Below are 26,859 nucleotides of genomic sequence, written 5' to 3'. Positions count from 1 at the left end.
AATAATTTGGAGAATTCCCCTTGTTTACTCAGAACTGTTAATGATGCGTCAGAAATTACCTCTGAGATTGTAATTAAAGAAAACGGCAGAAGAGAGAGAGACACACACACATACACACAGAGAGCCTCGTCACAGCTTCATCTGCAAGTCAAGAAGTGCTGGAGCAGGCAGCCACCTTCCCTGCATCCCAAGCCCACAAAAGGATCCCCCAGACAGCCTTAAATGGCAGAGACTCAGAAGTGCAGCCCCCAGACCCAGTGCAGCCCCCACTCACCTCCATTTCTGCTATGAACAAAGCAGCTGCAGTACTCCTGGGTATCCAGGCGCCAGCGAGGCCATGAACCCAAACAGGGAATGAGTAGGAAACTCAGTCCTCCTAAAAGTGGAGCAGCTGACCTAGAGCAGCAATTGAGCTCTCAGTCATTACCAAAATGCAGACACCCACATGACTACAGCAACCATCAGCCAGCCCCCTGCCAGCCTGACCTCGGGTCTCAGCGTCTGGTGGGGTTTGAGTGGAGCACAGACAGCCCTCTCCCACGGAGACAGGAGAGGAATTTGATTCCTGTTTGATTACAGGAAAGTGCTCAAATTGCCCAATTACTCAGGGATGATCATTGCGGGGGAGAGGCAGCAAGAGCTGGTTACCCAACTCCCCACTCGGTCCTGAGTAGTGAGTGCCTGTTTTCTGGCAGCAGTTGGCCATCTCACAAAACCAAACCCTATAGGAGGTCATAAGTTTGTAACTTAAACACCCAGTGATCACATTCCTGTGCAGCTCCAGTTCCTGCCTGCCTTCAAGATAGGTGAAGGTTCAGCTGAAGATGGAGGGCTTGCATGATGATTTTGCCACTTTCAAACTTGCAGACACTAAATTTCTTGAGACTGAGGAATCAGCCTGAAAAGACAAAAGCAGAGCAAGAACGACAGCCCAGGCTGAGACAGTCACAAGAAAGGAAGAGCTTCACAAAAAGCACAGCAGTCCCTGTGGTCAGAACATCCCTCAAGCCCACCTCATCCTCCTGTCTGGGTGAGCACAGGCTAGCACGGGGCACACAGGGACAGAGATGAATCAGCAGCTCAGCCAGTCGAGTCACCAGTATGGCTGTGTTGGGGTACTGCAAGGCTTGGGGACGTGTGTGATCCTAAAGCAGCAAGGGAGAAAATAAATGTACTTATCCATCTGGGAGCCAGGGGGAGTTGGGCATGTAAAGGACATCATGGAGGAAGCTCTTGGCTCTGCTGCTCTCCTAGGACCTGCAGCTGGTCTGTGAGCTCAGGGAGGGATGCTATTCCATCACAGGTGTGCAGAGCAGGACCAGCTCTCCCGCGTGTCCCCTGCTACCACCAGCGGCTCCAGACATCCTCATCCCCAGGGAGTGAGTCAGTGTTTGTGGCAAGAGGAACAACCCACAGCTGTAACCCACCCCTAAACTCACACTGGGACTCCGAAATGTGCACCAGCAGCTCTTTATTGGACAAAAACATAGGCAGTTACAGGGCGTCCCAGAACATACACCCTCTGGGGGCAGCGATAAACCCCTTGTGCCCTGGGCACCCCACCGAGATCACCCCTGCGGTGCCCAGGGCAAGCTGCCTTGGACGGAGAGTCCCACTGCCACCTCGTGGGTGAGGGACGCATCGCCTCTCCTCTGCCACCGGGCAAAGCAGGCAGCAAATCCCCCCGCTGAAAAATCCCAGGTCCTGCTGGATAACAGGACACAGGGAAATCGTGAAGTACCCTGGCACGGAGGGAGGAAGGAAGCACGGGGGAGCGCACACTAGAGCTAGAGGCATCATGAATTGTTCTCATCTTTCCCTGCCAATCTCTATCCCTGCTCCAGAGGTCGACTGTGCAAAGGCTGATGCCATGTAGGGCAGCTGTCTGGCTGCAGTCACTCTAGGGTGAGCGTGGAGGAGAAAGACACACTGCCAGCAGCCCAGCGCCTACTTTGCACTGCTCATTACTGCCCTGGTTCCACCAAGGTGAACCATGGCAACCCCTGAGGGCTGCATGTCCAGGGACAGAGACTCAGGAGATGAATGCTTGTCCCACATGGAAAGCTGGTGGGCAAGACAAACCCAGTTATGCACTTCTGCTCCCTGTTAGCATAAGGCTGTTAAAAGCAAACTTCTGTTTGTCTTCAGCATGGTGGGCCACAAGCAGGCTTTGCTGCGCAGTGAAACAAGCAGTTAAAAATCTCCCCCATAGAGGGAATGAAGCAGTGAGCAGCCCTTCATGGCTCTGAGAAACCAGCCTACAGCAACTCCCACAGGGAGGTCTGGAAACAGCACTATTGCTGAAATGTCTCTGGGTCTAGGACATCCCAACCCACAGGTAATTCTGGTGTCTGCTTCCCCTGGCTGTGGGGGCTGAAACTCCAGTTTGCATGGGTGTAAATAAGGGGGAGACCATTGATCTCTCGTGACCCATGGTATCTCTCTTTCTGCCAAAGGAGATGCAGTGAGGGAGAAAAAACTACCATTTTGGAAACCAGCACAGTACCCTTGGCATAGCCCTGGCTGATGTGAGGTGGCACACAGTGCCATGCTACCTGATTCAGGTCCGTAATGACCTAAGCAGTGGATGGGCATACTGAGTTCTGTCCTGCTGAGCTGCCAACAAGGCTGAAGCCAGCTCTGAGCTAGATTCAAAGAAGGAAAATCTTCTGGGAAAGGTGTGCCTCACACCAGTGAGAGAGGACTCACACTGTCCCTTTGATCTGCAAACCTACAGTCTCCGTATCAGAGAGGAAAGAAGCCTCGTCACCATCCCGCACAAGTCCTGGAAAGCAGCAGCAAGAAAAGAACATCCCTTTGACAGTCCTCTCTGCACCAGCATGCAGAGTAACATCACTCCTGAGTTTAACTCTTATTTTTCTGCTTCCATATTTTGGACAAGCGGAACTTGTTCTTCTTCTTCTCTGGTTCCTGGCCCTCGAGAGATCCATCTACAGGAGAGGGAGCAGATGCAAAGAATGTTGAGACCCACAGCCCTAGCGTTATCTAGTGCTGCTTCTTAACAGCAGAAAGGGTCCTTACCCAACTTGCGGATCATGTCTGCCAGCATCTGGTCCTCCTCTTTCTCTCTGTAAAGGAAGAGCATGGCATTAGAAAACTACTCTGTCTCATGACAAGGTGGTAGACACTGTAAAACATGTAGAATCACAGCTACTGTCATTCCCACGGTCAGAAGCAAGCAACTCCCTGAGGGCAGGAAAAAAACAGTTAAATTCCTAGACATAAGCAAATTACTTCTGGCCCTCTTTAAAGCAATAAAGAGTGTGGGGATTTCCAGATCACAGAGGTCCATTGCTACAGCAGCCAGGCCCTCCCTCAGCTGGTATGAGAGTCATCTGAGTTCACTGCGTTGTGAGGCAACACCACACCCTAGGAGATGAATAAAGGTTGGGACACCAGCAGCCCACGGTGCTGCAGAGGTGCTCACACTAAAACACTGCTGTCAAAAACACTCTGCTACTTCCTAGAGCCTGGGCAAGGCCAGAGCGGAAAGCCAGGGCATTACTGGAACCCTCAAGGTAGAGCTGCTGCCCGAAGGCAAGAAATGGAAACTGCTCTCAGCAACAGGAGACACACTTCCTACTACTTGACACGGCAGCCTTCATTTGAACTTGGAGAAGATCCAACTCTAAGCACAATGCTTACAGCTGTTCTTTTGCTTTAGCAGACGAACACACACATCGCTTCACGCTCCCACAGTCCTACTGGGGTTCCCATGCTGCTTCCACCTCCCCATCTCTAGTTTTTCATTTTCTTTCCCCTGCCTTATACGTTTTCATGGCCCTTGCCCTCAGAGCAGTATTTGCTTGAGAGAGCACTGAATATGACTGCAGACCTGACTGCAGTTTTCTAACAGCTGACAAGGAAGCAACGGCAGCAGCATTTAAGACAAGATGTTTGGTGACAGGTCACCACCCACCTCTCATGGAACAGAAGCAGGGATAATAGCCATTCATCCAACCCTGCAGTGGAGCAAGTACAGTGCAGACCACTCCTTGTGTTGGCTCATCCCCTGCCACCCAAGCGCCCTCACCTGATTCTGTCCTCATCCAGGCACTCCACAATATTATTCCGATCATTGACTGTGTTCAGATATGAATCCAGCAGCTCCTTTTCACGTTCCTTCTCTCTGCGTGTCTTCAGATACTCTGCACAAGACAAGAGAAGTGTCTCACAGCTACAGGTCGGTACCTCCCCGCCCATGGCTCTGCCTCCTCCCTGCTCCATCAAGTCCCTCTCAAAGGTCTGAATTCAATTATCCTTGCACTCAGGGGTAAATCCTACATCCCTCAGAAAAGGTGAGTGGGTTGGATGTTATGGGGAGCCTGCACCTGACAGCTTAGCCAGGAGAGTTTCCCAGTGAAGCTTTGATACCTGGCAAGCAGAGTCATTCAGATCTGAAGGAGATCCTAGGGCTAGGTGCATAGAGTGCAGCACTCTGCACAGCCAGGGACCAGCAGAACTCTCAGTACAGCTCATTCTCACCTGGCTTGTCCACGAGACGTCTCAGCTCCAATTCAATGTTCCACTGCTGCTCCTCCAGATTCTGCTGTTTCATCCTGGAAGAGTCCACAGATGTGATGAGTTATGCCCCTCCACAACCCAGGGCTGGATTCTTCTTATGTCATGCTAAAGCTTCATCTCTGCATGGTCACCACCTGGGTAGGAGTTGATGGACTGGGAGAAACCTGCCTCCATCTCATCTGTAAGGTTTCCCTTCCCACAAGCTCGTCATAGACACTGAGGGCTCGTGTATCCATTCAGTGCTCAAAGGCCCAGCAGCTAATACCTCAGGATGCTGGCAGCTCTCCTCCAGCCTTCCTCACCCCACCAGCTAGCACATAATTTTGTGGCCTGTCACATTTCCTTTCCTTCACTGCTTACTGCTCACAGGTGAAGAGTGTGGAGAGAGAGAGGTGAATTTTGGTTCTGCTTACTTGTACATCAGCTCTGACTCCTGTCTCAGCAGCAGCTGTTTCTCATGGATCAGTTTGAACCAATCCACCATGAGGGCATCCTCGGACTCATCTGTGAAGATGACAAAGAGTGAAATAAATCCAAAAGCTGGATCAGTTCAGTTCCTTCTGGCACAAACACACAATCACTTGAAGGACAGCCCAGAATAACTTGTATGAGCCATAGGCAACCTCCACTGAAAACAACTAATCTTTGGAACTCTGAGATACAAAGGAAAGGAAGCACACCACCCCCTGTAGATTCAAAGAAGCTGCTCACAGATACTCTGTCATAGGGCACCCAGTTCATTTGCCATGTGGCTGGCTCAGCTTTGCCATTCTGCATCCACACAGAACTGGAGCCAATCGTGACAGTCAGTCTGGCTTGGTATTCAAAAACCAGATCAATAGCAGTCTTCCACTCCCCAAACTCCCTGTTCTTCAGCCAAATACACACAAGCTCAAACAATAGACTAGGAAACAGCCCTGAATAGGTTCAAAATTCCCAAGGCTTTATCTTGCTCTACCAGCTACTTTTGGTAACTTGGTGTCTCATCTGTAGTATGAGCTTCTAGAAGCAGAGCCAAGAATGCCCAGGGGTAGGATGTGAGCCTCACACCTCTCCACAGTAACAGAGCTGACCCTCCCATTTCTTTTACCTCCTTCACAGCCACGCAGCTGCTTCTCCAGATCCACTCCTTTCAATTCCAGCACATCCAGCTGCTTCTCAATGTCATGTACCTTCTTCTGGATTTCCTCCTCAGGGATGTAGTCTGGGTGCAGCTAGAAAAACAGATACATCTTAGTGCCCTCCAACTGCCTCTTAAAGGCACAGCCCCAATAGAAATAGGAAACAACCTAAGGAGCAAAACTGAAGAGCCATGCCCTGGAAGGGCCAAGTAAGCAGACATGCAGAGCTGGCTGTTCACAACGCTGTGGTGGCCACTGAAACATTACAGTGGTATGCTACATTCTTTGGATGGTATCTACACACACTTGTCAACGCACAGGCATTCTCCCCCCTTCTTGGTTGGAGCAGACTGTGTCCACCAGAGTTTTATTACCTATGGCTCTGTCTTGTTCCAGCCTCACTGTCCCCTTGCACAGGAGATAACCGGCAATCTCTCCTGCTCATCTCTATCACAGAATCATACAATCTTGCCTGAGAATTCAAATAAACCTTCAAAAGAAGACAACCTGTATCCTGGCAATCACATCAGCAGGATAACCGGCAACACCATTCTGTGCCCATTACACCTGGTTTCCAGCCATACCTTGATTGGTGATACTGCTTCAATGCTCTGGATGCTTTTTGGAACAGAGGATTCAACTAGAATGAAAAAAAGATAAAGAAAGCCCACATCAAACTTTAAATAATTTTGTGCTGAGGGACAGTACCTACACCACATGAGAGCACAACGGGTCCCCTCCACCCAACAGAGGGCTCTGACAATATTCTTGCTTTGGCAAACCCTGACTAAGGTGAGAGATGTATCCTCAGGAAACATCACAGCCCAATTTACTCCTTGCTGCTGGACATACTCCATGATCTCAGGGCACTGCTTTCCTCCTTGGGGCACTGGCAAAACACATCCCTTATTATGCTTTGAAAGGACAGAAAAGATGTATTGGGTTACTGCCACTAGAAACAACAAGTTATATTTTAAAATGCCCTCCAGTGCTCTTGTACAAATAAGTATCAAATAAATACCAATGAAACAAAGATAGTCTAGGGGAACTTATCCTAGGCATCAGGAAACTAAGGTTCAATTCCTTCCACAAAACACTTCCTAGGTGAGAAGTCCCTATGGCCCAGCTACACAGCATTATTTAGGCCCTGGACACCTATTAAAATCAATCCTTAAGCAATGTGTGTTTGTTCCACTGTGCCTCAGCTTCCTCTGCCCACCTGTGCTGCGAGGATAACTACAGGAGAGTGTGAGGTATTTGGATACCCAAGGGGCTGGGCTGGATAATTACCATAGAGAGAGAATAAAGCCATATGTAGATGATGTGATAGGAAGGAAAACTGCAGTATTAAAAGAGCAGACCTGCAAAAAAGCTGTGGAGATGAAACACATACAAGGAGAAACACAAGACAGACAGGCCAGGGAGCCTCCTGAGAGTCTCTCTCTACCACGCTGACTGCTGCTGATGAGAAACTCGTGGAAAAACTCAAGGACATCTCACAGATTGACCAGTCCTTGTTCTAGCAGGCTTTCTAGAAGACTGCAAAAGAAGGAAAAGATGCTGGGTACTGAACTGCTGTGTTGTGGCTCACTTCCTGAGAAAAGATTTACTGCTGAGCCTTGCGGCAGCAGAGGCATGCTGAACTTCTAAAATAGACAACACAACTGGAGCTTCAGTGCATCTTAGATGTCAGATGTGAAGGCCAAAGACAGTGCTAATCAGCTAACAAATAATAACACGAGACCACCAAGCTGCGTGGAACCATCTTGCCTGCTCCAAGACAAAGATCAGCCAGAGCTGAGCCCTGCTCTGAGGACCTTCTAGTCCAAATAGGTAAGACAGAGACAGACAGGGTAAGGAGAGGAGATAAACAAGCTGAGCACACAGACCAGCAGCAAACATATGGAACGTTAGCTCCATAAGATCTCACTGGCATTATGGTGAACTAAGTAAGAGGGAAAGCAGCAAGGACTTCAGGATAAAGGTATACAGTAGCACTGAGGTAAAACAAACAAGAGAAAGAAACTGGATTAAGAGTAAGGACAAATGGATCAGAACTGGTTGGGGCATCTTTCAATGTCCCAGAAGCAGCAGCCCTGGCTGCTTTCCACAGTGGGAACCACCAGCTGGAGTTTCTTGCTGACAGTTCTTCGCATTCCTTTCCTTTTCCAAAGCCACTTATTTGGAAAGGAACAGAGACATCATCTAGATCCCAGTTCCTCAAATCAGGAGACGGTACCCTTCATAGCTTTGAGTCAGTGACCCTAAAAAGTCCTTATTTTAATTTCTTCCCTTCCCACTGAATTCCTCGGCCTGGCTGCTTCCTAGTTAATAAAAAACTATTGACACAAATTTCCTCCCATGAAAACAGTTACAGGCTTGGACACAGAAAACTCTGGGACATGCTTCCCACACTGACCACTGAGGCTGTCCCCTGGCAATGCAAAGCAGAGAATGGCTTTAAGTAGGTAGAAGAGATCTTACATGTAACAGTGTTTTGGTTCAACTGGTGGTTGCCCTCTTCGTCCTTCTTGGCAGAAACCCCATAATCTTTCCAGCCTTGAAAGCTCATAAGGTCTGAGCTGGGGATCAACTTCTTCTTAAGGATTCCACCAGAGGAAGCTAAATTAAGAAGCACAGACAGGTCTTGGGCAAGAAACTTCGAGCCTCATCTCACAAAAATCCCTGTATCACCCACAGTCTCTGGCATTCACCACTAGCTGACATCATTTCTAGTCCTAACCCTCCTCTCTTGATAACACTGAGGGGCGCAACCTGAAGAAAACAGGCAGAAATCACCAATCAGAAGACCGCAGTATGAAAGAAAGGTGGAAGAGAAGAATGGAAGGTGAGGAAGTATCAACAAGATCTCTCACCATTATATATTTATGCAAGGCAGAATAAGTGAAATCTTGCTAGCTGTCCTGCAGAAGAGGAGCATACTATGAAGACAAAGACCCTCTCCTTGGGGAAGGACAGCTCTCCAAATAAAAGCAGAGCCAAGGCAGGTGTAGAGAGCAAAAATCCCAGAAACCAAGGCATTGTCTTGACCACCATATTCCTCACCCCCCTGTGCATTGCAGTACTAATGCTTGTCCCCTGCCTGACCAGCAAAATGAAGGCAAAGCTTGTATCCTTCGTACCGGACTCCTGCTTTGCTGATGGAACAACTAATGGAGTTGGCTTTTTCTCCTTCTGTGTTGGGCTCCCTGTTCCCACCTGTGAGTGATCAGTAGGCTTCTTAGAGCCAGCCTGGTCTCTGCAAAGAAGAAAGACAAAAGTAGGAAACCATGCCTCTAGCAGACAGGTCCATAATAAGATTTCTGGACATCCTGGGCTGGGAACTCCAGCCAGGATGGTCACACCCTTCTAACCAGAGTCCAGCAACTTGAAATGTGCTCTCCCTTCCCCAGAAATGAGTGTCTTTGACTTTTCATTCAAGTAGTTGAAAATAGAAGCATTTAAACACAACTTATCCCTCCTACATGCACACAGACCTTCAGTATCAAACACAGCCTGCAGACATGGACATTCCCCTACAATTCTCACAGAGACCCACAGATTTGAAGACACTCACTTGTTGGCCACAGGCTTCAACCGAGATCTCCAGTCTGCTGGGCTCTCAGACTTATCCTCACCAGCATTCACAGTTCCTAAATGAAGACACATGGCAAGATAATATCAAATTCAATAGAAAGATACCAGCCAGATCTGCATCTCAGAAGGAAGAGATAAGCTATGCACACAGGTAGATGCTACAGTGTCTCTGCAGCAAACTAGCACCAATTCAATAAGTTCAACATGGACAGATTCATATACAATTAGTTGTAAATAACCTCAGTGCCATTTTGCCTCTTTCAACTCAAATGCTCTAAAATCTATGCAGCTACAGAAACACAGTAGCAGTAGAAATGAAGACATTTTTGAAAGCAATACAACAAAATCAGCTCAGATCTTAGAGAGCAAAAGATGGAGGAGGGGGAAGACAGAAAACAACCACACAGAGTCACATCAAACTCCATACAAATACTGCACTCAGCACTGCCCCCCTCAAAAACAGGCCATAAGGAAGTGGCTGAGACTCTAAACGCTCCCAAAACAACATCCCTTGGCCTACTGCTCAGTCACCATGATGGAAGATCAGCTCAAAACAGACAAGGAGGCTTGGAAAGCCCCGGCTGCAGCCACAAAATCATCCTGAAGTTGTGGCAGTTTTCCACCTGGAAAGTCTGCGTAAGCCTCAGAAATGACAATCTCAACACGTGATGACAGCTAATACAAATTCAAATACCTGGAGGTCATCTGAGAAGAAAGAATTGCCATGCTAGAGGGAGCAATTGGACAGGGACAAACAGAAGTGCGTCAATCTCCAGAAGACAGTAAACCCTTACGTGGTAATACAGCAAGGAAGTAGAGGAGCCACGGACAGATTCATTGCAATGGCTCAAGAGAAGGGCACAAATTTGGCTTACTGTGTCCAGGCAGAGCTGTATGCAAATCAGCCATTCTCACCTTTGAGGCCTTTTGACTCTGGCTTGTGCACAGATTCAACAGGTTTGCTGGTAGCCTGACTCTTGGGCAGAGGTTCTGTGATCTTTTCCTGTTTTGGTGCTGTGTAGCTTGTTTTGCTGGTCTGTGCTTTCGGAGCTGGACTCTGTGACTGGGAACTGGAAGGAGAAAAGTTGCTACTGCAGAAAAAGAATGATCTAATGAATTTTGAAAGTCTGTTTCCAAAGACTCGGATGAGTCATTTTATTTGTCTTTAAATCCCATCCAAAAATGCAGTCAGGGAAAGGGAAGAAACACGCAGAGACTTTCCCAAGTTATTCCAAGGTCACCTTGGGAATAAAGAAGGAAAGGGAAATAGTACCTACCTACTTGATGCTGAAGAACCAGTGGAACTGAGTCCTCCTGGCCTGCTTGGAGAGGTGTTTGATCCAGCCAAAGCCTGTATAATGTGGTTACGTGCCTGAGCCTTCTCGGTCTTTGCTGGAGTGACCCCAGCAGCAGTTCTGCCAGAGGAAATTTTACCAGAGCTATGAGAAGGGTCGTGGTTTTTAGCATCAGAGGTTTTATTGCTGAAGGACTCTAATGACTGAAAAAAATTTTCACGGGCCTGCTGTGTTTTTGTTTTGGAGGTTGTCCAAAGAGGTCCTGACGTGGTACCTTCACGATGATCTGTTTTATTTCCCAATGGAGTACCTTTGCAGTCTTCTGATTTATTTACAGCTGAAGACGACCATGGAGTATTTAGACTTCTGAAGCCAGAGCTTCCAGAAGATGAAACAGATGGCTTGGTTGAATTAGCAAGGCCTTCCTGGCTCGGTTTCTTCAACACCTGCTCCTGTTTCTTGGGTTCTGCTGCTTTCTGGAATGCTCTGGCACTAGTAGGGGCTGGGGTGCTCTCAGGTTTGTTCCGGGTGCTGCTGAGCCCAGAGATCTGGACATTGTCTGGCTGCTGGTGGCTGGTGCAGATGAATGTACCGGGCTCAGGCCCAGCTTTGTAGCTTCCAGGAAGAAGCACATTCCAACACTCCCTGCACCTGTGGGTAAGAAAGTCTCAGAACACATCCTTCAGAGGATGGGAAGGTCATTGATACAGCTGAGAGTGCAGGCACAATTTCACTGCCAGCACAGAGAGGGCAAAGTCACCACACTGGCAGTGAGCAGGCTCCTGTATGCATGTTCATAAGGCACCAAAACAGGAGCTGCCAATTACAAATGACCTGAAGCAGGAAAGGTGTGGCTGAAAAACAAATTGTGCAAAGAATTCCCTTATGCACAGGTCAAGAGAAGGCCCAGGCTGCCTCCACTCTGACGGAAATGTTTTTCATGCCTCACATCTCTCCCTCCAACCCCAAAGGAACAGGATTGCCCCAGAGAAACCCACAGGCCTGCACCCCTACTTTGAAGAGCCATACCTGAAGCAATTCCTGTGATAGAGCTTCCCATCAACCAAGTGACGCTGTACCAGGTGGACATGGTTCCCACAGATACCACAGCAGCTGCTACGGATATTCCCACTCTCTGTCAGGACACCCTTCTGTAGGAAGCAGCAGTCATGAGCAGGCAGCGCTCATACACCCAAGAATCTCCCACACAATCAAGTGTCTGACCACAGCCAGTTGCTGGGACAGAGAAGGGATAAAAGCAAAATCCTTGCTCTGGCTAACCCCTATTTTATACAATGCGGAACCAGGGTGTTAGTTTGCATGCAGGAAACTGAAGTTCAAAGGTCTCTGAATCTAAATGGCTGGAAAATGTCTTTACTCTAGTAGGAGAGAAACTTCCTTTCTTCCACTCTGATTTCATTCCTATTTTGCTTTGAAACTATTTCTAAGAAATTAATCAGTGTTTTCTAGAAAAACAAAAAACAAAAAACAAAAACACCCACAACTTCTGTTAGAAATCCCCATCCCCATGGTCTACTGGCTGGAAACAACACAGCCATGTCCTAAGATACCCATCTCTTATTCACCACCAGATGATTCACAGCTCGCTGATGTCTTCCCAGTGACTCCCACCTGAATATGTGCAGTATCCAGACCTCCGGATTAAATCCTCCATGCACAGGAGTTAGAGTCAGAGTTAGAGGAGCAGAAAGTTAGAGACGGAGTACTGACGACTAGCTGCCTTGAAATAGCATAATACTCCCAAGTTCATTGATTAAAGACAGAAGGAATAACGCAAAATCTTACTGTGGTGACTGGGGAAGCTTCTTTTGGCTTAGCTTTGGCTGGTGGGTGTGCAGAAGGCAGTTTTGGAGACACTGGCTTAGGAGGCTCTGGAACAGCTTTCTTCCCAGCAGGCTGTTCCTGAAGTTCAGAGGAAGAACGCTTGATTCCAGCCATACCTCCAACTGGAAGAAAGGAAAGAGGGAAGATTTAAAAGGAACGTAAAGAAAACCTATGAACTTAGGAGTTATCTACAACAGAAGAGCCAGAAGTGCCTGATGGATAACCTGCAAATGCCATACAAGGAGACACAGGTTTTCTTCTTAAGCAGTTTGCAGTGGAACAAGAGACAAGAGGCAAAAAGTGAGCTTTATCAACATATGCAGGAATAATTTGGCAGATTAAACAGCTACTTTTTTTCCTTCTGAGAGAAATTCCATAGAAAATATAAAACGCTGTCCTTTGACAGTGTGAACAAGACCTGTTTGTTCCCATGTTTGTACCTGGCTCACAGTTTGGTTGCATTTAATCACCACCAAAGTGGGCCCTGCTTTTACACATCACAACTAAAGCAGCAAAGTACGAAGGGTTTTATTTCACTCACGTTGCTGCACTCCAGACTTCCCACACATCCTCACCCCTCGCTGCTGTGGGTGTGCAGCCCATGTCCCAGCTGGGGCACTCACTGAACAGACAGACTCGTCAAAGAAGTCTGACCTCTAAATATGGCTAATTCTGCAACAACAGACACTTGGATGTGTCATGGCCATGCTGATGCAGAAACCAACATGACTTGCCACAAAAAGCCTGCAAATGCCCAATTCTTTCTTCACTGCAGATTAAAGACAATCCCTCTAAATTCACAACAAGCTGAGAAAAGAGAATCACCATTACACTTCAGCCGTCTGCCCAGCATGAATTCCCCATGCTCTGGGAAATGAAGGTAGACTTCCCAGGGAAATAAGGTTTCGTGCACAGCTCTGACTGACAAGACTCCTCATTTGTCTCACTGAGATGTTATTTTTGTGCCACTTCCCATTCTGAATGTCACTGCATCCCTTGTGGGAACTCAGCAGTTATCTGAGCCATAGCTCTGCTTTAAGAGCAACCAAATGACCACCTATCTGAAAACAGATTATACCCTTCCCAGTGAATACAAGGGGAGTCTGTGCAGTCTGTAGGGAGCAGACAGGAAGCCCAGTTCCCAGCAGACTTCTCTCAGCTATCCAAATCAAAACCCAGGGCTCTTCTAACACAGAGCCAAATCGGACTGGTGACACCAGAACCAGTAAACATGTTAGCCTTAGTTTGTGGTCCCACTGCCTGCTTGTTCCACATATACTGAGCTCCCAAAGCCTGGCACAAAGATGGGTGGCTTCAGCTCAACTCTTCTATCAATGTCTGACTTCAATAAAATATTGGCTGCTCACCCTTTCTGGCCTGCATCTTGCTTATTTCATGGTCCTGCCTGAACCCATCCGGAGGGCAAAGCTATAGTATTAGGAGCCCGCTCAGTGTCAGAGGGCACATTCCTGCCTGGGCTCATTTTCAGACACACACATTCACCCCAGCAACAGGAATGCAATCAGAGCATTTTGTTAGACACTAGAGAGTATAAAAATGTGCTGTGCTTGACAACGTGGTAGGCAAGATGCTGGGAGGGAGGGAGTAAAGACCCCAAACTGACCCAGATTCCCACAACTTGGCACAAACACGATGGAATTTGTTTCAGCGTGATTTCAAAACATGAAATAAAAAAATGAAGGGGGGAAGGGAAGAGGTTGTGGTGGGAAAGAGAAAGCCTGCTTAATTGTATGAAAACATGGAGAAGGGAGAAGAGCTTACATACAAAAGACAGCTCTCAAGAGTGAATTATGCTTTCTTTCTAAGATGTAAGATGTTTTCGTATTTCTCTCCTCCATCTAGATTCACCTTAACCACTTAAGTCATTCATGTTCTTATATCAAGCTCACACTTAAAGCCAAATATAAACCAAGCCTACAACAGCACTCCTGTGAGCCCAGATAAACTCTCCAGTACATGGGTACAATGTCTTGGCAGCTCCGTGGCCTGTTTTATGCTTGAAAGTATTGCTACTGCAATTACACCAGTTGAGGGAATCATTTTTTTCTGCCTCCTATACCAGTCTGCTCTGCTGTACAGTCTCCACTGTGGATGCTGTTTCGTTGGCAGAGACTCCAGGCAGGCTCAGCATTGTTAGACTCCATGTTCCTTCCAGTGTGGCAAGGACTAGAGCAGTGATGGAGCTGCTCAAGAAAGGAAAGCTGTGGTGTCGATCATGGAGTTGAACTGTCTGTGCTCTTATCTGGCTGTACCATAAGAAACTTTGGATCATATTTTAAATTTTAAAGCACAAGTTTTGAAGATGAAGCACAGCTCTGTGCCCTTCCAAAAGCACTGTGCTACTCCAACCAGTAAAGAGGTCAGATCCCCCTAATGAAACAGTTCTGGTACCAAAATACTTCTGAGCGGTCTGTTTTGCCTTTCTACGTTTGTTAAGAGGCAACGAAAAGCACAAAATTAATCCCCAGTCCTGCCCACCTCTACGTGGTGTATGGTACTTACTAGGAGAACGTCCATGGAAGTAGTTATAATACTGGGAAACGTAGGTAATGATGCTCAGCCTGTCTGGTACCCTCAGAGCAACCATATCCTCTGCATCCAGCAAGGCTGGGATCCCCAGCTGCTCTGATGCCACTTGAAATGCCTAGGGAAGGAAGAAAACAAAGAAGTGGGGGGTTCTTGTCCAACCCAGGCAGCAGAGCTGCTCTGCATCGAGAGAAACTGCGCGGCATTCAGTCTCATTCAAATAATAACTCTACTGGGGAACAGCTGCACCAGTTTAACTCCTACATCGTACGGCCGTTACAGGAACCAACAGAGTCGTGGCTTCCAGCCACCGCGTTGAGAAATTCAGGCAGGGAGCCAAAAATCTGGCCTGGCAAGCTGGCCGTAGCTCATTGCACAGGAACTCACCTGGGCTTCCCCTGCTCTTCCTCCAGCCTGCTTCTGTCTGGATGCGCACAGCTGCAGTGAGCGAGGCCTGGCAGGAGGGGCCGTGTCAGTCCGGGCTGGCAGGCGTGCAGCCAGGCTTCCAGCCCAACCTGGGGTGCTCTCCAATTAACGGTGAGCTGGTAGGTGTTTGCAGGCAGCTTTCTATCTCAGAGCGCTGCGCAAATGTTAACGCTTCCTGCTAGCACATGTTTTTCCCCCATTTGAAAGTAGGGGGATTTGTTTTTGGGAAGGAAACCATCTCTCCCAGATTAGAGAGTGAGAAGAGAAGAAGGAAGAAGAATTCCCGATACCTAGCTCTCTCTCAGCTTAACCATTTCCATGCTGACACAGCACGTACTGGGGGCAAATACTCCTCTTTGTGGTCTAAAACTGCAGGATCAAAGTCAGACAAAGGACAGAAAAGCTATTTTGTTTTGCCACTGAAGGAGAGCCTTTTCTAGAGGACACACAAACAAACAAAGCAGCATCCCTAAAGCAATGGTGCCTTTGCCTAATTCACCATAGGGCTTTTGTTAGAGACCTTCTCCAGCCCTCTTCCTACCTGACTAATGAGAGAAAATCCTTTCCCTCCCCCTTCGGAGCACTCCTTTGGAAATGCCAACAGAGCAAAGGGAAACAGCACCTTCAGGAGCAGATGCACAAAGGCGACCACTGAAACCCACAGTGAAACAGTTAAAGCAAGACTTGAACACATTAAACCCCTCCACATCTGACCTCTGGCAGGGACACACAACAGAGTTGATGCACACGCCAACAACTCCCGCCTAGAAGAAACAAACAGCCACTATTATTTAGCAAGATAATTACCGTTTTTTTCCATTGGGTGTCCCAGTAAAAATGTAACTAGGCTGACATTAAGCACGCTTTCAGCCAGTCACCTCCGGCTGTGTCATTCCGGCTGCCAGCCCAGCCTGGCACTTGCTTGTCTTGTAACCTGGTACTTAATCCATTCCGTGGAACACTTCCTACGTACTACGTTCCTACAAACGTAGGCTGCCCAACAGCTCTGACCAGTGGGGTTTTCCTGTTCCTGAGAACTGCTCTTGCCTGGAGATCAAACATCCCTGCCACCCAGCGCAGCCCAGATGCTTCGCTTTACCTCTTGCACCAGGCTGACCTCTAAAGAAGCAACAACATCTTTCACCAGTGCAGCTCCAAGGTCATACATAGGAGGCAAGCACCACTGCTTCCATTTCACAAAGGCCATGGAGGAGGCAAAATAATACTTGAGGCCATCTGAGCAGGTCAGACAGCTTTCCTCTGCTGTACGCACCGTACCATGCCATCATCCATTAGCACTAAAGAAACTGGATGTCAAGTCTCTAGAAACCTTTCTCACATTTATGCATGAGAAAAAAGCCACCAACAGTAATTTCCTTCTTTTTTTCTTTTTCTTCCTTTTTTTCTTTTTTTTTTTTTTTTGGCACTTGAGGAGTGACACATTCTTTCTTGGCAAAATGACCTCATAAGACAAGTTGCAGCCTGGACAAGATATTTTTTTGTTGAGTAATAGGGCCCTTGAAAAAAAGATACTGAACAGTGTGTGGCACGAAGGGAGGTCTGAACAACAGCAGAGAAAAAGTGCTGGGAGAAATCAGACTGCTCACATCCCAGGGAGACCAGCCCAGGAACCCAGTGCTGTGCAGAGCTGGAGGAGAAATCTCACATAGGTGCCAGGACAGCAGAGTCCAGCAGTGAAAGGGTAACACAAACAAGCCATCCTCCAGCAGAATAAGGGAGAGAAGGCAAAATAAAGGACACAAAGCAAGGAATGGAGGAAAGAAAGGGAAAGAAACATAGTCTGACTTAAGAATTTAGCAACTGTTTTTTATGAGAGGCACAAAGGAGCTTTTCATTAGGAAAAGCAGTGGAGGTCGGTGGTACAGCTCATTTCCCAGAGAAAAACAAAGTCACCAGCAGAACAGACACCACCAGACAGGCGTGGGGAAGGAGCAGCACTCGGGGCTCACAGCACTCAGTCCAGGACAAAGAGGCCCTCATGCCTCCCAAATATCAAAAAAACAATGGCAAAAGCAGTCTGCACCTCACCTAGAGGAGAAAAATGTGCAGGACTGAACCCCAGAGTCTGAACACAACTGCTGAACCTGACCAGGGCTGAAAGGAAGCTGAAGCAAAGGAGTGCCTGGAGGAGCACAATGCACACAGGATCACTGCTTTTAGCTCTCCTGGAATCAAAGACCACCTCAGGCAGCCCACTGTGTCAGAAGGTATCATTGCTCCAGTCCAGACAGGAGGAAGCTGCAGGCAGTTCCTTTACTGCCCGGGCTCTGGCCAAGCAGCCACGAAGCTGTGTGGAGCGATGCCAAGGGAAGAGAAGTGTTTTAATCTGCTGTTTCTATCCTTGCGAGAGAGAGGGAAAGAGAGAAAAAATCCTTTTGTGGAGCACAAAGCCTGTGTTCAAGTTCAGTGCAGGAGTGGGTTGGCCTGTCCAGCTTTCTTTGTGAAGAGAACAAGAGAAACTGAAAACCCATCCTGGAGTGATGTGGGAAGACGAGAAGTTAGAACTTCTACACTTTGCAGAAGCAATTTCCTGCACTAGAAGCAAGAAGTGGGGGAACCCCTTACCTTCCCTTCTTGCACCATCTCCTGCTCTATCTCTCATCATTTACACAACATGTCCACATCTACATTCTGACCTCTACCATCTGCAGCCAACTCCAGCCAGGCAGAGGGATACAAGAAACCAAGCTCACTGCCTGGGCCAGCTGTCTACTCCTTCTCCTTGTCAACAGCAATTCTTTCAATACCATTTCCCTAAATTCTCAGTTATCAAACTACCTCCCCTTCCTTTGTTATTCTCACTACTGAGGTCTGGTCAGGTTAGGGTATGAGAATGTCAATTTCTACCAAAAGTAAAGCATTAAAAGCCACTTACCAACTTGTTGTTCTCGTACACATTTTCTTTACTGAGGGAATTGAAGTCTCTGAAACACAGAAAGAAAAATTTCAGGTGGTGACAGAACAAGCTGCTTCACTTCCAGCTTCTCAAACCTCTCTGAGCCTCCACTCACGTGGGGGACAGAGCACCTTCTCCCACTCTTCCTTTCCAGAGACGCAGCAGAGGGAGCAGTGGGGCAGATCCCCATCTGAGCCTGCAGACGGCCACAGATCTGCTGCACCTCCTGGGGCAGGGGTGGGCAGGAGACCCAGCAGGCACAGCCATCTGCCCGTGGGCAGCACAACACATTTTTGGCACAGCTACCCTTGCAGGGCTGATTTCCGCAGCCTCCTGCAGACAGGACGTGCCGATGCCCTGCAGATTCAGGGAGGTTGCTGAAACAGCCAGTAGCAAATTCTAACTCGTGCTTTTGATTTGTTTTTTTCTTTCTCCCCCCCTCCACTCCCCCCTCTCCCCACAAAAAGCTTTGCTTCTTTCTCACCCCAAGAGAGAGAGGATAAACTATGGCTGCCAGACAGACTTGCAACACTATTTCCCTAGAAATACTTTCCAAAAACAGACACATCCAAACTGCCTTCAGTTTGTCTTCCCAGGGGTTGATCTCACACACTGGAGAAGGGCTGGGTAGCTCCAATGCTGCGTGCATCTCACACTCCTCCAATGCACTCATGTCCTCTGATCTCAGATGCTGCTGGTTCCACCACTACACAAGTTCTGGCTTCAAATCCTTTCCTCCTCCAGTACCAAGCATCTGCATGAAAAATACCTTTGCCCCCAACGCAGTCCTGCAATTGGTTACAGCAAAGCTGCTTGTAAAAATCTAGTTCTCCTCTCCCTGGGTCTGTCACCTTTGATTTGTAATCACAACCAATAACCAAAAAGGAAGAGAGAATTACTGTCTGCAGTTACAAGCCAAAGTCAACAATCCTCCTCTTTCACTGGCTCTGGACACCACCTCCCTTTTCCTGTCTCCACCACTTGCTCCCCCCCAACACGTGCTCTCTGGTCCCATGCAGGTGCCACCAGGCTATGTCTGGAACTTGAAAACAGGGAACTGGAAGGAGCATGGGGTGCCCTGGGAGCAGAGCCCACACAGCATGCTTTCTCACTCACAGCAAAGCGTGTCCCTTTCTTAGGAAACGTTCACCATCAACTTGTTTTAAACTTATCATGACTGCTAACCTGAGGCTACGTACTGACTTCTGCTTCCAACGCTGCTTCCTCCTGCCCAGGCAGTGCACAAGGTCAGCTCCTTTCCAATAATCCAGTTTTGCTTCACAATCCTTGTACTTGTTGGCACAAAGCCGAGTGCAAGGCTTTTATCAGCAAGGAAACTCTCACTGACAAACAAGTGCTACACCACCAACTTTGCAGGTTTGTATGCAGTCCTTCTGTAACTGATGCTGTTTCACCCCTGCTGGCCTCACCTCCAGAAGAGTGTGGGTAGCAGTGCTAAAGCCAGGGCAGAGCCGGCTCACAGCAATCTATTCATGAGGCAAACACATGATCCGCAGTGCAGCAGGGGAACTTTTTCCACTACTTGTAACAGCAAGGACCGAGCCAGATGCTTTATCTACTTCATATAAAAAGTGGAGCATTACATTATAAAGGCAGCACCTACAAATCTCAAGCACAGCCCAGGACACCTCCCCTGCTTCCCACATCGGGGGCTGCTATGCTGGATAAAAAGAGAACAAACAGGAAGCAGCAGAGCAGACCCAGGGGTCAGACTCCCCCAAGAAGCACATGAAGACAAGGCACATCCCAGCTTTAAATCACATACTCTTATCCTGTGCAAATGCAAAGGGACTCGCAGAGGCTTTTCACCAAGCAGTGATCCTGCCACAAGACTTCCCTTGCCTGCGATAACGGATGAAAATAACTGCAAGACAAAAAGTTTCATGGAAACAATAGATACAATCACTCTGTTTTGTGTCAGGCAAGAAAATCAGCTTTTTTAAGAGCCAGCTAAAGGAAGTATTGGAGCTCTCTGTCTCACTGCCGGTTCCGCTGCCAATGAAGCCTCTACAGCATGAACATCCTGAGCACAGGAAAACACCTGCAAGGCAGCAAGGAGCTGCAGCTTGCTCAGCCATGCAGAGGTGTAACACAGCACCAAAAAGGAGAGGACGGCAGGACTGGGAGTAGAGCACACACCTAAGGGCTGGAAACACAATGCCACAACAGGTCGTGGCTCTGCTCTGCATCAGCACATCAAAATGCAGATGTGGGACAGGCCTGAAGGAGATCCGTGCCAGCTCAGTGACAGCACTGACCTATTTATTGCCAGTCTGTGGCCCTCACACCTTGCTGAATGCTGTTTGCAGTAGGATTGTTTGTTCAGCCTCCCACTTGTGTGGAACAGAACAGGGACCTAAAAACCTGACTCTCTGATGGTGAACATTTGAAATCCCCTCCTGCTCCCCAAGGAGAGTGCAAACAACCAGATCCCTTGGTCAATTCAAGAACTTTGTGCCCTTACAGCTTCTCTACTTCCCTGGCTATTTGGGTGAGTAGTTTGCATGCAGTATTTCTTCTGGAAGTTGATCTTGCTGGTGCACCCCCTACCCTGGAATATCAAAGCTCTCCAAACCAATGTAATTCTAAGAAAGCAAAGCTAATAGAAATGGAGAAGTAGGAGTTCTCCGCTGAGGAAACACAGGCAACTGAATTAATTGGAAGAGGTGAGAAACATAAACCTGACCCAGGAGAGTGCCTCCAGTGCTGGAAACAAATCAGAGTGGAGTTCACCAGCAAAGGAATGGAAGTTAAGTTTTTAGCTCTCTAGAAAGTCCATCTCTTAGCAAAAAGTGGCCAAGCATTTCCTGCACCCAAAAATCTCTGCGACCACCCACTGCTCCAGCTGTGCAGACCCAGTGCTCACAAAGCATGCCACAGACCTCTGCAAGCACGTGTGCTTCCTTTGTGTTGATGCTGCACTCACTAAGAGCCTTCACCTTGGAGCAGACTGAGAAGGGAAAGTCCAGAGGCTATCAACTCCCTGGCCATACTGGCAGCTCACAGCTTCATCCTGCCTGGCTGAGCTGACAGCAACCCAGAAAATGCTGCTGGAAGAACGGGTGCACACAGCTGCTCTGTTCTGGCCACCAAACATGCATGCCCAAGCGTACAGCTGTCAAGGGGGATTTCACAACCATCCCATTCCCAGAACGCTGAGCTAAACACTGCCAGCACTCTGGGAGCAAGCAGGATCCAGGATGAAGAGAAGGAGCTTAATCAAAACCTTTACTCGACATCTGGCATCGATAACAGATGAGTGTGGGCGGCTCCCCTGCTGCTTTTAACTCATTTTTCAGATGGGGAGCAGAAAAACCTCCAGCCGGAGCTGGCTCAGCCAGTGCCATCACACCTAGCAGCTGCAGAGCAGGGCACACTGCTGTGAGACTGCATGACCTCTGACCAGAGGCACTTCAGTGCTCTGCCACCATTCCCAGAAAATGGGCTCACACCCATGGCAGGGTACCACGCACACTTCATCTGGGATGAAAGAGAAGCAGATTTCCATGGTGATTCAGTGTGTGCCTCCGCTCCCCCAGAGCTCAGTCTGTCCGCGCATCCCTGGGTGAATGGGAAGTGAATTGGAAATGGGTTTCTAATTTTACATAGCCTGCCCTGCTCACTGATAACATACAGAACTGGCTAAGTCTGAGAGGAGTTATCACATTGTCCGTATGTTTCCTGGCAAGAAAACAAGAACAGGGAAGAGCCCTGCACCAACCTGCCCTCTGACCCATGGAACCCACAGGAGAAGCACATGATTATTACCAGACTTTGTAATTGCTTCAAGTTTTCCTGTGAATTTCTCAGGCTCTTTCAAGGAGAAATCACCTCTCCATATCGTGCACTCCTCAGCCCAAGAATGTAAACCAAGATGGAAAACACGCTGTTACAAAACTCTGCTGCCATGACCGCATCATGTCCTGCAAGCAATTTATATACAAGAGCTGCAGCAAACACTGCCTCTCCAAACACCAGTTACTCAATTCTGGTTTTGTTTTCAGTATGATGCATTTAATCCTCAGCTTTTCTAGGAGCAAGGAGGAGCTCAGGACAAACCACTTTGAGCCCCCAGGAAGCAAAAATCACAGCCACGTGTACACCCAGCTGCCAAACTGCCAAAAGGGCTTTTATAGATTCCCAAGGAAGCTGCACAAATACCCTGGGAGCTGAGGTACACGTGACGGCCTGAAATGATGACTATTTGAAAGTATAATTTACTTTCAACAGGACTTTGTCCAGCCAAGGGTATACCTGCTGATTTCCTACAAACACCACTGACAATGAGGAGGGAAGTCATACCGAAAGCTTCTCTTACTTTCACCCCCAGGCAGCCTTACTGAGCTGGCCCAAGTTAAAAAGGGCTTCTGCAAAGTCCTTCAGGATTTCCAGCGTGAGAGGAGTTCAGCAGGATCAGAGATGCTGCAGGGATCCTTTCCCCTCTCCAGCACAGAAACGTTTACTTTAGGTATGTCTACCTACAACCCTCAGCGCACACTTGTAGGACTGTAACAACCCACTAAAGAGGGTCAGCTTGATGATCCCAGTTCCCAAGCTGCTGAGCCCTGCTCACACCCACATTCTGCATGGGCTGGCAGCAGAGCTGCCCAGGAAGCAGCCCCAGGCCTTCCGTGAGCACCTCCCACATCAGCCTTTCTGCTCTGATATTTCATACCTTTGGGACTGCGAATGAATGGAAGGAAGGGAAATATCTGGAGCCACGTGGATGTGACAGCACATCAGGAAGCCACACACAGCAACACCATGGTGACAGCCCAAGCATGGGCAGGGAAGGAAAGGCAGAGTGGGCATGCAGAAGTTCCTGCAGCCTCTTCCAAGTTTCAAAGCTATAGAGAGGAGTGAGTGCCAAACAGCAGCTTCTCCTCATGCTTCCATCAGCAGTGAGACACCTAGAAAAGATCACTACACATAAGGAGGTGTCATGCTGCACTGGGAGACCAAGGGAAGGCGGAATTCAAGAAACAACTGGAAAACTCCAGTACAGAACACACACCCCAGTCAGCCACGTCTCGCTGGGAATGACCTAATGCTTAAACCAACACACCTGGGCTGTGCTGCTGTTGCCTGCTCCCTCCTCAATCCCCCACCCTAAAGCGCAATGAGACAAAAACAAAAAGACGACAAAAACTAGGATGCTTCCTAGTCATTTTCCAATTTCCTTTAACAATTCTCATACCCAGACGTTACATTTGGGGCAGAGGGGGGGAGGTCAAAACCCACCAGACGACAGCAAAGGAAGCAGCAAAGGCTGGCAGCGCTTCGCCTCCCACGGCCAGAACCGCGGCTGGGAAAACGGGAGGACGCAGCGCCCGGCCGCGTGCCCGCTTAGCCAGGACTCAGCAAACAGACAGCGAAGAACGAAACCCCAAAGCGGTGCGTGAAGACTCTGTGCGACGGAAAGGACGTTTTTAAAAGGTTTATCGTACAGCCGCAGCTCCCTGCAGGAGGAGGGAAGGAGGGAAAGCGGCTCGCTGCTCGCAGACTCTCAGAATCGGTGCTAACGGAGCGAGGAGCGGCTGAAGGAATGGGATGGACGGGACGGACGGACGGGACGGGCTGCGCCCTGCGGTGCCGGTACTCACATGAGGTCGGGGCGGTGGCGGTGCAGGATGGCGCAGAAGGCCAGCCCGTCGCGGAACGACGTGGTCATGTTGGTGATGCTGACATCGCGGTAGCCCTCGCACTGCTGCTTGCACCACAGCTGCAGGTTCTGGATGGCAGCCATGGCGCGGAGCCGGGCCGTGCCGCCTGCGGGAGCCGCGGGCGAGTGGCGGACGGAGGGAGGAGAAGGAGGAGGAGGCGGGGAAAGGGGCGGGAGGCGGCGGTTCCAGGCGGCCGCCCTCAGCCGGGCCCGCCTCAGCCGCCGTGCGGGGCAGACGGACGGGGCGGCTCGGCCACGCACGGGGCGCTGATGTCCGTCGGGCGCTGTGTGTGGAGAACGCGGCCCGATGGGCGCGAGGAGCCGGGATCCGCGCTGCAGTGTGAAATCAGTGCGCGGACACCGCGGGCGCTGCGGCTGCCTCTGCCGAGCCCGGCAACACCCCGGCCATAGGAACTAAAGAGGGCAGGTGTAGCGAGATACGAGGAAAACGTTTGTTACGCTGAGAGCGGTGAGGCCGTGGCACAGGGTGCGCAGAGCAGCGCCCCGTCCCTGCGCACAGCCCAGCTGAGGGGACCGGTGTGAGCCCTGATGGAGCTCGGTGGGACCGAAGGGTTCGCATCCCTCCCGGCTCAGAGCATTCCTTGAGAGACCAAAAGACAGCGCGAGGAAAGCCTGTGCTGACCTCAGCGTGGCTGAATTGAGGCTGTGGAGAGGCAGGAGTGGGGCAGCTTGGTGATGCTGCCCAGGTGGCACAGCTGGGGAAAGAACCACCACGGTGAATTTATGCCATCACCCACATCCAAGTAATAACTCACCAGATAGACTCACACGTGGCTGCGGAAGAGACGAGGTGACGCTTTAGAAGCTGCCTATAAATCGGGTAAAAATAATTAATAATACATATAATATAATATATTAATGGTATTTCTATGACATGATATGGATAATATACATTAATATATAAATACCTTACAAATAATTCAGTGTGTTTCCATTTCATCAACAATCACTGGCCAATGTATTTACTTTATGGTAAGGATTATACATTTCATTATAAATGGCTTGCTGGGCATGTCAGCAACTTTTACATCTCCATTCACTTTATTATTAATGGTTTCCTGAACAGTAACGGCATAATAACGCACACAATGCAGCATGAATATTTGATGTGGCATCTATAGTCTCCCATTTATCATTTATAACAGGCTACAAAAACATTATAAAACATTTATTACAAATTTATAGATCACTTTATACTAAAACAAAGTTGTGTTATAAATACATTATTAATCCTTTATGCCATTTATAGGAATCTCTTGTAATAAGGCCTTAGCATATGTTGCCACACAACTGCAACAATAACAGAGCAGTGAGGCAAGTAGGAAATCCAGCACAGTAAGCCTGCTCTCGAGTACTGCGTGTATGCTGGGAAGGATGGGACAAACATCTGCACTCAAAATTAACCAGACTGCCAAGGAACCAATCCAAACAAAAGCTAGGTTCACTCAAAATAGTTTCTTTTTCTTCCCCCTCAGGAAAAAAAAAAAAAAAAAAAAAAAAAAAGAGGCTTGCTTTCTCACAAGTTGGAAACTACTGTGCTGGAACACTGAAAGCTGAGCTGTCCTGGTTTGTTTCCAAAGCACCTTTTCATTAGATTGATGAAACTTCATGAAAAGCAAGCTGGCTAACGATGGGCAGATGGGTCCTTCCTATCCTCTGTCATCAGGTCACTTAGCGAAGGGGCCTTGTGAGAAATAAAAAGGAGGTGATGAGTTCAGGAAATGCATTTGGGGGGTTTCTCTTGTTTAAAGTCCCAAATACTGTTTTGTTTAGCAGTATGCATCCCCCTGCTGTGCTTGCAACCTAAATAGAGCAGCACTGGGAAATGAGGAGACAAAATTGATGTTTGGAAATGGAGTTGTTGCCAATCAGTGGTGGAAATCAGCTTCTGAGCCTGGCTTTGACACAGCTGTAGTTGCCCCTTTCAGATTTAATGGCCCAGATGGGGCACAGCACAGCGAATGATATCTGTTTTTTTGTTTTTTTTTTTTAATATATTTGTTTAACATGACAATCTGTCTTCTAACAAACCCAGCTTAATGAGTCGATGTGGTCAGTGCCTTCTCATTACCTTGCACTTTGCGAAGGGGCAGCTGGGGCTGGGTGGCAGGGGACACAGACCCACAGAGCGGAAAGCCAGGCTGGACTATGAGAGCAGCTGCTATTTTCTGTATGTCACAGGACACTACATGTCACCTCACTCCTCCCCGTACTGAGCCCGGTCATCTGTGTTTGACCGAGGCAAACCTATCAGAAAGGCATCCAGGCTTGCAGACACCAAAAGAAGAATCTGTTAGTCATTGGCTTCAGGCTGTGCATCCCAAGAGAGCAAGGCTGGGGACACAGCCCTTGCTATACCAAAAGAAGCGGGTTATGGTAAGGTGATTAAAATGACATTGCTGAACAAGTTAGCGAAAGCAGTCATAGTATTATTACTGCCCCAATAATGGCTTTTCAAAATACAGACATCAGCAACTTGTGCGGCGTTCTTAGTTGGTGATTAAGAAGAGCTCTGCAGGAGTTTATAGCTATGATGAGGCTTTAATGTACCAACAGGTAAACTAACAACCACTAGAGAGAGGAACTGGGGAGGACGGGAGCAGAACGGCCTTACAGCTGCTTACCCATTACCAACAACTGCTGTTCTCACAGGACATTCCTTGCGGAATGAAGCTCACAAACATTTACTCTGGATTGCATTCTTCCCTTTTACGTTTTTTCCTTGGAGGTGGCTTACATGTCCTCATCCCCATTTTGTGCACCGTGCCTCCATGCCTCGCAAGGTTTGTTCAGACGCTTTTGGAGCACAGTAGGCCACAGATAAGGAGTGATTTATTCTTCTGTACTTTCAGACATTTTTTC

General features: G+C 48.4%; 1 protein-coding gene across 3 annotated transcripts; it reads right to left on the bottom strand.

The window, feature by feature from the left end:
- Positions 1-1,454: 1,454 nt before the first annotated feature.
- On the bottom strand, positions 1,455-24,156 carry MICALL2 (MICAL like 2). 3 transcript variants are annotated; one of them, XM_031606524.2, is made up of 17 exons: positions 23,918-24,156; positions 18,273-18,321; positions 14,927-15,068; positions 12,365-12,525; positions 11,588-11,709; positions 10,541-11,209; positions 10,179-10,354; positions 9,244-9,319; positions 8,810-8,925; positions 8,151-8,288; positions 6,251-6,306; positions 5,636-5,759; positions 4,959-5,049; positions 4,507-4,580; positions 4,055-4,169; positions 3,043-3,089; positions 1,455-2,951 (listed from the first exon to the last, which is right to left on the bottom strand). In XM_031606524.2, exons 1-17 carry the CDS (start codon positions 24,058-24,060, stop codon positions 2,866-2,868), a joined length of 2,385 nt encoding a protein of 794 aa, XP_031462384.2. In that variant the 5' UTR covers positions 24,061-24,156; the 3' UTR covers positions 1,455-2,865. The 3 variants fall into 3 exon arrangements, with proteins under 3 accessions (XP_031462384.2, XP_031462385.2, XP_031462386.1); XM_031606525.2 differs by having other exon boundaries at positions 10,179-10,333; positions 23,918-24,155; XM_031606526.2 differs by lacking the exon at positions 8,151-8,288.
- Positions 24,157-26,859: the final 2,703 nt, after the last annotated feature.

This window comes from Phasianus colchicus, chromosome 16 (assembly GCF_987193195.1).
Source record: "Phasianus colchicus chromosome 16, bPhaCol1.hap1.1, whole genome shotgun sequence".
In the NCBI taxonomy this organism is placed as follows: domain Eukaryota; kingdom Metazoa; phylum Chordata; class Aves; order Galliformes; family Phasianidae; genus Phasianus; species Phasianus colchicus.
This window is presented reverse-complemented; position numbering and strand designations above follow the sequence as displayed.

Bases quoted from the DNA above. Each gene is read 5' to 3' on its own strand.
- MICALL2 (XM_031606524.2), bottom strand. From the start codon at position 24,060: ATGGCTGCCATCCAGAACCTGCAGCTGTGGTGCAAGCAGCAGTGCGAG. The intron at 11,210-11,587 runs GTATGGCTCTTC...TCTTACCCACAG, and splicing joins TATCACAGGAATTGCTTCAG to GTGCAGGGAGTGTTGGAATG. The intron at 9,320-10,178 runs GTGAGAATGGCT...GTCTTCATTTAG, and splicing joins AGAGTCAAAAGGCCTCAAAG to GAACTGTGAATGCTGGTGAG.